Here is a 13,990-nt window from a genome sequence, read left to right as displayed (position 1 = left end):
TAAAACCCACATCCTTTCGTCTTTCCCTCTCCTTCCCTCTTTCCTGATGAAGCAACCGTGGGTTGCGAAAGCTTGAATTTTGTGTGTGTGTGTGTGTTTGTTAGTGTCTCTATCACCATACCAACACTTTCGTTTGGTAAGTTAGATCATCTTTGTTTTTAGATATATTAAGTATACAAGTAAGCAACTTAATCGTGTTAAGAAAAATCAAAAACATGTAAGGAAGTTTTTATTGTTATTACCTTACAATGTTTGGAATTCAATGTAGCAATTCCAATTATGCAGATAGGAAACAAAGGATGTCAGTTGTTGGATAGTGCAGGAGTATAGGAGTGTAATGCTCCAAGAGAGGGGGAAAACACACACAAGTGTTAAAAATAACTTTTTTTATTTCGAAGTTATTTAGCAAATATATCCACAAATATATGTATATATACAGACACACACAAAATAAATGTGCAGTATTTCTTGCAACTTACATAACTACATGTACAAAAGCTAGTCAGTACAGGCTTCATAAGCCCTTATACTGGACTATAGTAAGAAAAGTGTAAAATAAATAAGTCTCAATAGAGTTTGAAAGTTTGCACAAAATATAGTCTCTTATCGTAGGATCCACAACGGTGGATTAGGAAGAACTTGCTCAAAAATGAAGCAAGTGCTTAAGCGCAGCAGAACAGAGGAAAAAAATGAAGAAATTTTCTCGACTTTGAATTCCAAAGTTGGCATCTGACTAGCATCCCACAGCTTCCGATAACATATACGTTTAATGAAAATGATTTCAGCTTTTTTCTTCTTCAGTCTGTTGTATTTAAACAAGATATCAATTCTCTTCTTTTCCTTAAACATCCTTGCTCATTTTCATAAAACACTGCTCAGTCTCACTGAGAATTAATTAAGTCTGTGTGCTGTCGTATTTGCCGAGCCCGAAGACGGAGCTAAGGACGGTACAGCCGGTGAAGTACGCTCGTGCACCTCGCATCCCCGGCGAGACCCAGAAAACCGGTCTCGCCCGCCGTTCTCGTTGTCGTTCGTTCCACCGGTCCCTCGGAACTGGAGCGACGAGGGCAGCACTACTTCCCAGATGCCCGTAGACCCCTCGGTATGGGGCACTAGTCTTGTGGCTCCCATCCCAATAAAAAAATGGATGTATGCAACTCTACACATTTTCTGCTCTGAATGATATAGAAGCAAAACACGTGCAGACACTTTGAACATTTGAACACGACACACTGAAAGCAGCGCAGTGATGGCACGAGGTATAATACTGTCCGGCCAGAGCACTGTAGACGATTCCACACGAGGAGAAAGAGCAGACATGGACTGATGGTGGTGAGCGGAACATTCTGCAGTCCTGCACGGTAAAGGAAATTCGGTAGTCTGGGACCTATCGCTGTCTGTCCGCTTTTCAGGTACACGGGGAAGTAGGCTCGACAACCGGGCTGCGATTCCCACGGGGGAAAATGCGCCGTTCCCCTTGCGGGACCATTTTCCTCTTGCGGGAAACTGTGGTGAATTCCCGTGCCGGTGCCTCCGGGAAGACACCTGCTGCAGTGACTCCCACAGAGGTGCACGGCAAAGGTGGCGGGAGAGGCCGTACCGCGGGCAGGACACGGGCACCTGCGACGCTCCTCCGTCTCGCGAGTGAACCGTCGGACTCTGTCCGGAAGGGTCGGCTCCAGGAGACGAGCGCTTCCAGATCCCGGAGATCCGCGGGCAGCTCGGGGCCAAACCCCTTCGAGGAACGCGGGTGTCGCGCGGTGGCGCGTTGCTGGAGAAAGCCCCCTGGGGCTACGGCTGGGAGGCGTCCACTACGCCGGCTGCGATACGGGTGACGGCATCGGCGCATTCTCCTCGAAGATCATCACCAGCTTGCTGTACTCCAAACTGCGCCGCTTCTTGCGAGTCTGTAGAGAAAGAGTCACTATTTACTACACAGTTGAGTGGTGACAGAGGCGTGAGTCTCAGAAAGACACGTGTTATTCAATTTCAAACTAACACCAGAAGTAGACATTAATAATCGTGCACTAACTCAAGCATAGTGTATGAAATGTGTTGGGTACCAGCTGGATAGCAAGTTAAAATGAACCCAACACATTGATAAACAAATCAAGAAACTCAGCAGAGAATTATTATGACCTTGCTGTGCTGATCTAAAGACACGAGTGACTACTTATTTCTCATATTTTCCCTCCCTGACAGAATCATCTTCTGGAGTAGTGTGCCTACAGTAAATAAAGTGTTCAGCAGAAACAAGCAGTAAGAGTATTGTGTAAAGTAGATAACCGTACACTGAGGTTACAAAAGTCATAGGATACTTGAGAATATCGTGTCAGTCCTCCTTTTGCAGGCAGTAGTTTAGCAGCTGAATGTGGTACAAACTCGACAAGTCGTCATAAGTTCCCTGCAGAAATATTGAGACATGCTTCCCCTACAGCCGTCCGTAATTGCGAAAGTGCTGCCAGTGCACGACTTTGTGTACGAACTGACCTCCTGATTACATACCATAAATGTTTGATGGGATTCGGGTCAAGCAATCGAGGTGGCCAAATCATTCACTTAAATTGTCCAGAATGTTCTTCCGACCAATCTACATCTACATCTACATACATACTCCGCAATCCACCATACGGTGCGTGGCAGAGGGTACCTCGTACCACAACTAGCATCTTTTCTCCCTGTTCCACTCCCAAACAAAACGAGAGAAAAATGACTGCCTATATGCCTCTGTACGAGCCCTAATCTCTCTTATCTTATCTTTGTGGTCTTTCCGCGAAATATAAGTTGGCGGCAGTAAAATTGTACTGCAGTCAGCCTCAAATGCTAGTTCTCTAAATTTCCTCAGTAGCGACTCACGAAAAGAACGCCTCATTTCCTCTCGAGACTCCCACCCGAGTTCCTGAAGCATTTACGTAACACTCGCGTCATGATCAAACCTACCAGTAACAAATCTAGCAGCCCGCCTCTGAATTGCTTCTATGTCCTCCCTCAATCCAACCTGACAGGAATCCCAAATGCTCGAGCAGTACCCAAGCATTTAATCGACGTGACTGTGTCAAGCGCTACACTACTAATGGAGTATTCAAACATTACAGGATTCTTTTTCCTATTCATCTGCATTAATTTACATTTACCTATATTTAGAGTTAGCTGCCATTCTTTACACCAGTCACAAATCCTGTCCAAGTCATCTCGTATCCTCCTACAGTCACTCAACGACGACACCTTCCCGTACACCACAGCATCATCAGCAAACAGCCGCACATTGCTATCCACCCTATCCAAAAGATCATTTATGTAGATAGAAAACAACAGTGGACCTACCACACTTCCCTGGGGCACTCCAGATGATACCCTTGATACCCTCACCTCCAATGAACACTCACCATGGAGGACAACATACTGGGTTCTATTACTTAAGAAGTCTTCGAGCCACTCACATACTTGGGAACCAATCCCATGTGCTCGTACCTTAGTTAGGAGTCTGCAGTGGGGCGCAAGCAATTAAGGCCCAAAGACGTGGTGCACTGCCTTGAAGTCCGTGAATGGGTGCAAATGGTCTCCAAGTAGCTGAAGATAGCCGTTTCCAGTCAGTGATCAGTTCAGTTGGACCAGAGGACACAGTCCATTCCATGTAAAAACAGCCCACACCATTCTCGAGCCACCACCGGTTCACACAGCACCTCGCTCACAACCTGGGTCCGTACCTTTGTGCGATCTGCGCCACACCCTAACACTACCATCACACCTAACCAACTGAAATCAGAACTTATTTGACTAGGACACGGTTTTCCAGTTGTCTAGGATCCAACTGATACGGTCACGAGTGCAGGTGAGGCACTGCGGACGGTATCAAGCTGTTCGCAAACGCACTCACATTGCTCACCTGCACCCATAGCCTGTTAACGCCAGATTTTGCCACACTGTCCAGACAGATACATTCCTCATACATCCCACATTGTTTTCTGTGGTTATTTCACACTGCTCGTCTGTCAGCAGTGACAAATCTACTGAGAGACCGCTGCTCTCGGTCGTTAAGTGAAGGCCGTCGGTTACTGTGCTGTCTGTGATGAGAGGTAATGCCTGAAATCTTGGCACACTCTTGAAACTGTGGATCTCTGAAAACTGGTGTCCCTAACGATTTTTGAAATGGGATGTCCCATGTGTCTAGCTCCATTTACCACTCCCCGTTCAAAGTCTGTTAACTGCTGTCGTGTGGCCACAATCATGTCAGAAACCTCTTCACATGAATCACTTGAGTACAAATGACAGTTCCACCAATACGCTGCCCTTTCATACCTTGTGTACGCAATACTACCACCTTTTTTATATGTGCATATTGCTATCCGATGACTTTTGTTATCTCAGAGTAGATGTTGCAGATGCTTTTTTAAGTAGGTTCAGATTCTTACACACTATGCATTACATTTGCTCCTTGTCAGTTTCATCTGAAGTATGATATGTACATGTTGCATACAAGACACACATATGACATTCATGTAGACTGCCACTGTTTCAGTTCAAAGTGCCCTTTTGCATGTGTAGATGGAACTGAATTGTTTTCAGTGTAATTCTTATGTCAAAGACAAATTTTACTTTAAATCTGTCCAGAAGGTCTACATTGTTTTCCTCTGGACAAGTTTCCATGTCTCAATAGTGAGGCTGCAACTGTGTTAAAATATTTTGATCAATTTACGTTTTTTGGAGGATTTCTTTGATTATGGAACTACATAAGTCGTGATTACGTAGCAACATAAGTCTGGGTTGCGTTGTTTGGGGAAGGAGACCAGACAGTAAGGTCATCAGTCTCATCAGATTAGAGAAGCATGGGGAAGGAAGTCGGCCATGCCCTTTCAGAGGAACCATCCCGGCATTTGTCTGGAGTGATTGAGAGAAATCACGGAAAACCTAAATCAGGATGGCCAGACGAGGGATTGAACCGTCATCCTCCCGAATGCGAGTTCAGTGTAACATAAGCCTGAAAATTTGTCAATTTGTCTGTGTCTGTCCACATGCCAAACAGTTTTTACCACAAAAAATTATGTCTTCTGTGCTAAAAATAAGTAAATAATACTAAAAAAATGTTTTCCTTGGGGTCTATGTTGTTGAGAAACATGAAACCCCAGTCATTTTTGTGCACTTAACATCCAGTCTGAGGTGTAAAATTAGTTTTCAATTATTTCATTTTCAGATAAGTACATTATCAAAATTTTACTGATACATAAGGTTCTTTTCATATGGGTGACATGCCTGCTGTGGCAGAGAAAAGAAGGGAACCAGCAGAAAAAGGCAAATATGCTCCTCTTCAAAAGACTCACTGAAAAGTGGGGTACCAGCTGCCTCATTGCGCCAAATTTTGGCATGCCAACATATTTGTGCTGAGACAGAAGGAGACAGTGGCAATGGAAAAGAGGCACAAAAGTAATAAATACTGGACGATAGTAGACACTGGCCGTGGTAGAGAAAGAGTGAAGGAGATAATTGCAGTGTGAGAGAAAGAGAGAGACACCGTGGCAGCAGAGCATAGTTGACAGAGACACAACAGTGTTAGGAAAAAAGTGAAGGAGACAGTGCCAGCAGGGAGAGGAATAGAGAGGAAGAGAACGCGAAAGTGGGTGGGAGCCAGTGATAATGAGAGAGAGTATATGTCAACAACAATGTGGAAAAGTGAGAAGAGACAGCAGCAGCGAGAAGGAAGAAATGAGATAGTAGCAGTAAGAGAGAGCAAGAGCGAGACAGTACTAGTGAGAGCAGACTGTAATAGTAGGGCAGAATGAAGGGAGCTGTGGCTGTGACATAGGAGACAGTGACACACACAAAGAGGTAATGACTGGGCTGAATAAGTGGGTGAGAATGGACAAGTCGGAGTGGACGGACATGTGGGTGTGAGCGAATTATAATTAGGGGAGTTTGTGGTAGAGTGGAAGTATATTCACGTGCCATAATTTTTGGGAAAATTTTTAAAGGTGCTGAGGAAGGTAGAATGAGACAGCTGGTACCCCTGTTTTCAGTCAGAGTCTTTTAATAAACAGGAGCATGTTCACCTTGAGTTTGACAGAACACTGAAAGACCTGAGTCGAAACAAGGCCCCGGGAGTAGACAACATTCCATTAGAACTACTGATGGCCTTGGGAGAGCCAGTCATGACAAAACTCTACCATCTGGTGAGCAAGATGTATGAGACAGGCGAAATACCCACAGAAGAATATAATAATTACAATCCCAAAGAAAACAGGTGTTGACAGATGTGAAAATTACCGAACTATCAGTTTAATAAGTCACAGCTGCAAAATACTAACACGAATTCTTTACAGACAAATGGAAAAACTGGTAGAAGCGGACCTCGGGGAAGATCAGTTTGGATTCCGTAGAAATGTTGGAACACGTGAGGCAATACTAACCTTACGACTTATCTTAGAAGAAAGATTAAGAAAAGGCAAACCTACGTTTCTAGCATTTGTAGACTTAGAGAAAGCTTTTGACAACGTTAACTGGAATACTCTCTTTCAAATTCTGAAGGTGGCAGGGGTAAAATACAGGGAGCGAAAGGCTATTTACAATTTGTACAGAAACCAGATGGCAGTTATAAGAGTCGAGGGGCATGAAAGGGAAGCAGTGGTTGGGAAAGGAGTGAGACAGGGTTGTAGCCTCTCCCCGATGTTATTCAATCTGTATATTGAGCAAGCAGTAAAGGAAACAAAAGAAAAATTCGGAGTAGGTATTAAAATTCATGGAGAAGAAGTAAAAACTTTGAGGTTCGCCGATGACATTGTAATTCTGTCAGAGAGAGCAAAGGACTTGGAAGAGCAGTTGAACAGAATGGACAATGTCTTGAAAGGAGGATATAAGATGAACATTAACAAAAGCAAAACGAGGATAATGGAATGCAGTCAAATTAAATCGGGTGATGCTGAGGGGATTAGATTAGGAAATGACACTTAAAGTAGTAAAGGAGTTTTGCTATTTAGGGAGCAAAATAACTGATGATGGTCGAAGTAGAGAGGATATAAAATGTAGACTGGCAATGGCAAGGAAAGCGTTTCTGAAGAAGAGAAATTTGTTAACATCCAGTATAGATTTAAGTGTCAGGAAGTCGTTTCTGAAAGTATTTGTATGGAGTGTAGCCATGTATGGGAGTGAAACATGGATGATAACCAGTTTGGACAAGAAGAGAATAGAAGCTTTCGAAATGTGGTGCTACAGAAGAATGCTGAAGATAAGGTGGGTAGATCACGTAACTAATGAGGAGGTATTGAATAGGATTGGGGAGAAGAGGAGTTTGTGGCACAACTTGACTAGAAGAAGGGATCGGTTGGTAGGACATGTTCTGAGGCATCAAGGGATCACAAATTTAGCATTGGAGGGCAGCGTGGAGGGTAAAAATCGTAGAGGGAGACCAAGAGATCAATACACTAAGCAGATTCAGTAGGATGTAGGTTGCAGTAGGTACTGGGAGATGAAGAAGCTTGCACAGGATAGAGTAGCATGGAGAGCTGCATCAAACCAGTCTCAGGACTGAAGACCACAACAACAACAACAACAACAACATGTTCACCTTTTCTGTGATCCAAAAGGAGCATTTTTCCACTGGTGATGACTAATGGCTGATGGCGATGATGATGACACATGTCTTGTGCTGATGTTATGTGACTTGTGGTAATGAAGGCACGTGATCTGTTGTGATGATGATGATGAGGATGACAAAGGGCTCGTGGTGGTGGTGACACAAGACTCATAGTAATGATGAGAAAGGGCTGTTGTTGATGACAATGATGACGACAATGGCAAATGGCTAGTGATTATGTCAAATTGACCAGTAATAGTAACGACGTCAGACAGCTGACGGTGACGACGACACCTCGAGATACGCACCCTGTGGAGTGTGGCACCGGCTTCCGCGCCGGCACTGTCGTTGCCAGACCCCGAGCTGCTGGAAGTGAGCTCGCCCTCCTCGAAGCCCAGCTCCTTGCCGCCGGCGCGCGCCATGTCCAGGTACAGCTGGCCCAGCTGCTCGTTCACCAGCATCGGCTGCAACACGAGGCGACACGGACACTGTAGCTGTAGCTATCTGGCTCTGTCGGTGCCTTACACTTCCACTATTTCTACACGGCAGAGTTGCAGGAATATACGAGGGCAGTTCAATAAGTAATGCAACACACTTTTTTTCTCGGCCAATTTTGGTTGAAAAAACCGGAAATTTCTTGTGGAATATTTTCAAACATTCCCGCTTCGTCTCGTATAGTTTCATTGACTTCCGACAGGTGGCAGCGCTGTACGGAGCTGTTAAAATGGCGTCTGTAACGGATGTGCGTTGCAAACAACGGGCAGTGATCGAGTTTCTTTTGGCGGAAAACCAGGGCATCTCAGATATTCGTAGGCGCTTGCAGAATGTCTACGGTGATCTGGCAGTGGACAAAAGCACGGTCAGTCGTTGGGCAAAGCGTGTGTCATCATCGCCACAAGGTCAAGCGAGACTGTCTCATCTCCCGCGTGTGGGCCGGCCGTGCACAGCTGTGACTCCTGCAATGGCGGAGCGTGCGAATACACTCATTCGAGATGATCGACGGATCACCGTCAAACAACTCAGTGCTCAACTTGACATCTCTGTTGGTAGTGCTGTCACAATTGTTCACCAGTTGGGATATTCAAAGGTTTGTTCCCGCTGGGTCCCTCGTTGTCTAACCGAACACCATAAAGAGCAAAGGAGAACCATCTGTGCGGAATTGCTTGCTCGTCATGTGGCTGAGGGTGACAATTTCTTGTCAAAGATTGTTACAGGCGATGAAACATGGGTTCATCGCTTCGAACCTGAAACAAAACGGCAATCAATGGAGTGGCGCCACACCCACTCCCCTACCGAGAAAAAGTTTAAAGCCATACCCTCAGCCGGTAAAGTCACGATTACAGTCTTCTGGGACGCTGAAGGGGTTATTCTGTTCGATGTCCTTCCCCACGGTCAAACGATCAACTCTGAAGTGTATTGTGCTACTCTTCAGAAATTGAAGAAACGACTTCAGCGTGTTCGTAGGCACAAAAATCAGAACGAACTTCTCCTTCTTCATGACAGCGCAAGCCCTCACACAAGTCTTCGCACCCGAGAGGAGCTCACAAAACTTCAGTGGACTGTTCTTCCTCGTGCACCCTACAGCCCCGATCTCGCACCGTCGGATTTCCATATGTTTGGCCCAATGAAGGACGCAATCCCTGGGACGCACTACGCGGATAATGAAGAAGTTATTGATGCAGTACGACGTTGGCTCCGACATCGACCAGTGGAATGGTACCGTGCAGGCATACAGGCCCTCATTTCAAGGTGGCGTAAGGCCATCGCATTGAATGGAGATTACGTTGAAAAATAGTGTTGTAGCTAAAAGTTTGGGGAATAACCTGGTGTATTTCAATGCTGAATGAAACAACCCCTGTTTCAGAAAAAAAATGTGTTGCATTACTTATTGAACTGCCCTCGTATATGAAACTTCCTGACAGATTAAAACTGTGTGCCAGACCGAGGCTCGAACTCGGGACCTCTGCCTTTCGCGGGCAAGTGCTCTACCGACTGAGCTACCCCAAGCACGACTCACGCCCCGTCCTCACAGCTTTACTTCTGCCACTTCCACGCCTCCTACCTTCCAAACTTTACAGAAGCTCTCCTGCGAACCTTGCAGAACTAGCACTCCTGAAAGAAAGTCCCGAGTTCGAGTCTCGGTCCGGCACACAGTTTTAATATGCCAGGCAGTTTCATATCAGCGCACACTCTGCTGCAGAGTCAAAATCTCATTCAGGAATATATATGCTCCAGTTTCTTCCTCGCTTGTATACGATGGCTCAGTTTTACCGGCATAACGAGTATTCCAGGTTTCCAAATTATTTTGACTTCTTGCTTCCGTATCTACACCTACACGATTACTCTGCAGTTCACACTCAAGTGCTTGGCAGTTGGTGCATAGTATCACTTTAACACTATTTTTCTGCCACTAAAATGTCAAATACTACACACAGAAAATGGTGACTTAATTCTTTCACTGTTAGCTCTCATTTCTCTTATTTTATCACAATGGTCATTTCCCCCAATGTAAGTACGAGTCAGAAAAATACTTTGCCCTTCTGCGGAGAAAGTGGTGGTTGAAATTACACGAAAAAATCTCAAAGCAATGAAAAAGCCTTTCCTTTAATGATTGCCACCCGAATTACTTATCATATCCATGACATACACACACTTATTTAGTGATAATATGAAATGGGATTGCCTCCTTTGCATTTCTTTCCCCAATGGTCTCCATCAGTCCTATCTGGTAAAGTTCCTGTATCACACTGCAGTATTCCTCGGCGGTGAACTGTAGGGATCTGTGGTCAAACCTCACTTCGACACACAGTTTTGTCTTTTACAACCATTGTAACAAATACTCAGTAAAGAACACTCCTCATAAAGATTACCTTTGCTTTTTTTTCTTGAAAATTGGTAATTGACTTTATCTATAGGACTTGCAAATGTAATCCACAGGAAGTTTCAATTGATAATGTTCCACAATATACATACATGACCTAGAAAAAAACATTGAAAAACCTATGAGGCTGTTCACAGATGAAGCTGATGCATACAAAATGAGTGTCTGACACTACTTTTATTTCATGAATGGTTCAATATATCGAAATTATGTTTTCAGCAGATTATAGCAGACTGAAAGGCATGTGATTTTGTTACATGTTTAATACTCTTAACTCTTATACCAGCTGGCAAATATGGTTTCTTTAAATGAAATTATACATTTTAATAGCGTTGGGTAACTCTTTAAAAGACAAATACTGTGATGTATTAAACAAGCAAACAAAGTTTCTTATCACTCTACATGCCCATTAGCCGAGAACTCCATTTCAATATTATGAATCATTCATAAAATAACAGGTGGTGTCCATTATAATTATCCAGGCTGTTATACCGTGGTCGTTTGATGAATTCTGAGGTGATTCCCAACGTTTCGTCTCCGACTGCGGGAGACATCTTCAAGGGGGTCTGTAGCTCAATGGAAGGTCCAACACACCCACTGGCTCGCTACTGACTGCCGCTATATTCCGTGTCCGCGCGCCCCCGCGCCGCGACGTGACGTCACGTGTTTTGAAAACGTCAGTGCAATTGGCCGCTGTCCGTCGCCGTCGATCGCCGTTGCCATCACCCAGTAGTGGACGAGTGGTACACATCTTCTTTAACACCGGCATCCATATACCGTTTAATTTGACACCCTCCTCCTTTCGGTTGAAATTATTTGGGTGTTTAGCGATTTCGATGGCCTCCCTGTAGAGCCTTTCATAGTATCCGCTCGTGGCCGCTAGTACTAGCGTCTCCTCGAAACGAATATTGTGGTTCCCTGGCTGGAAAGCATGCTCCGCAACAGCTGATCGTTCCGTTTCTCCTCTTCTTCAATTTCCCTTGTGCTCTTCCAAACGTTTAGAAACAGTTCTTTTGGTGGTACCCACATAAACATCACCACAGCTGCATGGGATCCTATACACTCCAGATTTTTCCAATGGTTTGCGAGCGTCCTTGGCAGGCCTAAGGTATTCCTGTATCTTCCTGGTGGGCTTGTACATTACGGTAATATTCTGCTTCATCAAGATCCTCCCTATTCTTTCCGTTACATTTTTAACAAATGACAGGAAAACCTTAGATTTTGCAGTAGCCTGTACGTCACTATGATTTCTGCGTGGCTGCCTCAACGCACGTTTTATTTCAGCGGACGAATATCCGTTCTTCGTTAGTGCATTGTAGAGATGTTCCATCTGAGCATCGAGCAACTCAGGTTCACAAATATTTCTAGCTCTGTCCGCTAACGTCTTGATAACACCCCGCTTCTGTTGTGGGTGGTGGTTCGAATCCCGGTGCAAATAACGGTCCGTGTGCGTGGGTTTGGGGTACACTGAGTGGCCCAAACCACCATTTTCGTTTCTAAACACAAGCACATCGAGGAAATGTAGTTTGCCGTCTACCTCCTCCTCCCTTGTAAACTGAATTCTTGAGTTTATACTGTTCAGATGTTCGTGGAACTGGCTTAGTTCCTCCCTACCATGTCTCCACAACACAAACGTGTCATCCACATATCGGAACCATACATTTGGTTTCTTGCTGGCAGTACCTAAGGCCTGTTCTTCGAATTTCTCCATAAAGAAGTTTGCAATTACAGGACTTAGGAGGCTTCCCATAGCCACACCATCCGTTTGCTCATAAAACTGTTCATTCCACTTGAAGTATGTGGTCGTCAAACAACACTGAAACAGCTCTAAGATATCGGCAGGAAAAATTCGATCCAGCTGTTCCAATACATCATTAAGTGGAACCATGGTAAACAGCGATACCACATCGAAGCTGACCAATATGTCCTCCGGCTGGACCACTATGCCATTCAATCTGCTGATGAAATGTGACGAATTTTTTATATACGAGTCCGAACCGCCCACATGTGGTTTTAACAGCGTAGTGAAAAACTTGGCTAATGAGTAGGTGGGCGAACCAATGGCGCTTAGTATCGGTCTTAACGGAACATTTTCTTTATGAATTTTGGGCAATCCATACAGCCTCGGTGGTAGCGCAACCGAACTGCAGAGACCTTTCTGTACACTCTCTTCAATGGAGGACTTTTTTATTAACCGCGACACAGTTCTGAGAACTGTTGTTAGTGGGGTCCTTATTTAGCTTCCTATATGCTTGCGGATCCAGTAGATCCGTAATTTTTCTCTGATAGTCGGCCACATCCATAACCACAGTTACGCTTCCTTTGTCAGCGCGGACACGGAATTTAGCGGCAGTCAGTAGCGAGCCAGTGTGTGTGTTGGACCTTCCATCAAGCTACGGACCCCCTTGAAGATGTCTCCCGCAGTCGGAGACGAAACGTTGGGAATCACCTCAGAATTCATCAAACGACCACGGCATAACAGCCCGGATAATTATAATGGACATGATATTTCTGGCCGTGAAAGTTTACATTATAATAACAGGTGGTGTTATGTCTTATGTGTCTCACTATGTATAAAGAAGTTGCAACTCTAGAAAATTTTAGTGAAATGCAGGAGTGCTAGCAAAAGGACTGACACTTCCTGCAGAGGCTGCCAATTGACTCACATCATAAATATATGTGCTGTATCTTACTTAAGTAGCTGCACAGATCCATTAATGTCCACCAAACTATAATAACAGATCTTAAAAGAACAGGATTGTGCATCACGGAGTAATTCACATTTAAAATTCAGGGAATAGCCAACATCATGCTGCTTCCTCCTACACATATTTCCTGGAAATATTTGGATGTAAGCTTTGAGCGATTCGAGCTCAAACAAAGGCTAACAGATAATCATTCTACCGTGCACCATTCACAACTGGAACAACACAGGGGGAGAAGTGACAGTGGTAAATAACATGACACTCTGTGTGGATCGCTGTTAGTGGAGTACTACGTTATCTAGTGCAATGATGTTCACAGAGCCTTTAAATGATTTTATGTCATTCACTGACAAAATTATAGTGGTAATGAAGTGTTTCCTGCCACAGACAATAAGGTGGCTTTTGGAGTATAAGTGTGGACAGAGATGCAGATGAATCGACTCACTTATTTTTAGATGCTGACTTGTCATGTACAGTTTTATTTTATATGTTAACCAACGGACATAATGTGGCCGATGATGACATGGCAACAAACACCTGCATAAGGGTTGCATTTTCTCATTTTACAGATGGAATTTACATATGTGTAAGCTGTAATGTCATTTGACAGTAATACCAAATGTAATATTATCAAGGTGAACTGTTTTTACTAGTGATGTACACGCAAGTTGTGGGGTGGGTAATGTTACATGTGATTTAGGCAAACGACGTTTCCCGTTCCCTATTTATGACAAGGAAAGGTGATAGTAGCAAAATAGTAAAGCGGTGTTAGATAGGGAAGAAGTGGCCAAACATGTACTGTTCGTGGTCGTTCTGTTTCATGTGTGCAGAGTTGAACAG

At 44.3% G+C, this 13,990-nt stretch overlaps 1 protein-coding gene across 1 annotated transcript in view; it reads right to left on the bottom strand.

Annotated features, from left to right (window-relative positions):
- Positions 1-371: 371 nt before the first annotated feature.
- LOC126232193 (period circadian protein-like) overlaps positions 372-13,990 on the bottom strand; it is a 169,700-nt gene continuing 156,081 nt past the window's right edge. The window contains exons 23-24 of the mRNA XM_049942490.1: positions 7,873-8,028; positions 372-1,907 (exon numbers count right to left, since the gene is read on the bottom strand). Coding sequence (XP_049798447.1) covers positions 1,812-1,907; positions 7,873-8,028 — 252 coding nt within the window. The 3' untranslated portion in view covers positions 372-1,811. The remainder of the gene's footprint in view (positions 1,908-7,872; positions 8,029-13,990) is intronic.

Source organism: Schistocerca nitens, unplaced genomic scaffold (assembly GCF_023898315.1).
Source record: "Schistocerca nitens isolate TAMUIC-IGC-003100 unplaced genomic scaffold, iqSchNite1.1 HiC_scaffold_466, whole genome shotgun sequence".
Classification (NCBI taxonomy): domain Eukaryota; kingdom Metazoa; phylum Arthropoda; class Insecta; order Orthoptera; family Acrididae; genus Schistocerca; species Schistocerca nitens.
This window is presented reverse-complemented; position numbering and strand designations above follow the sequence as displayed.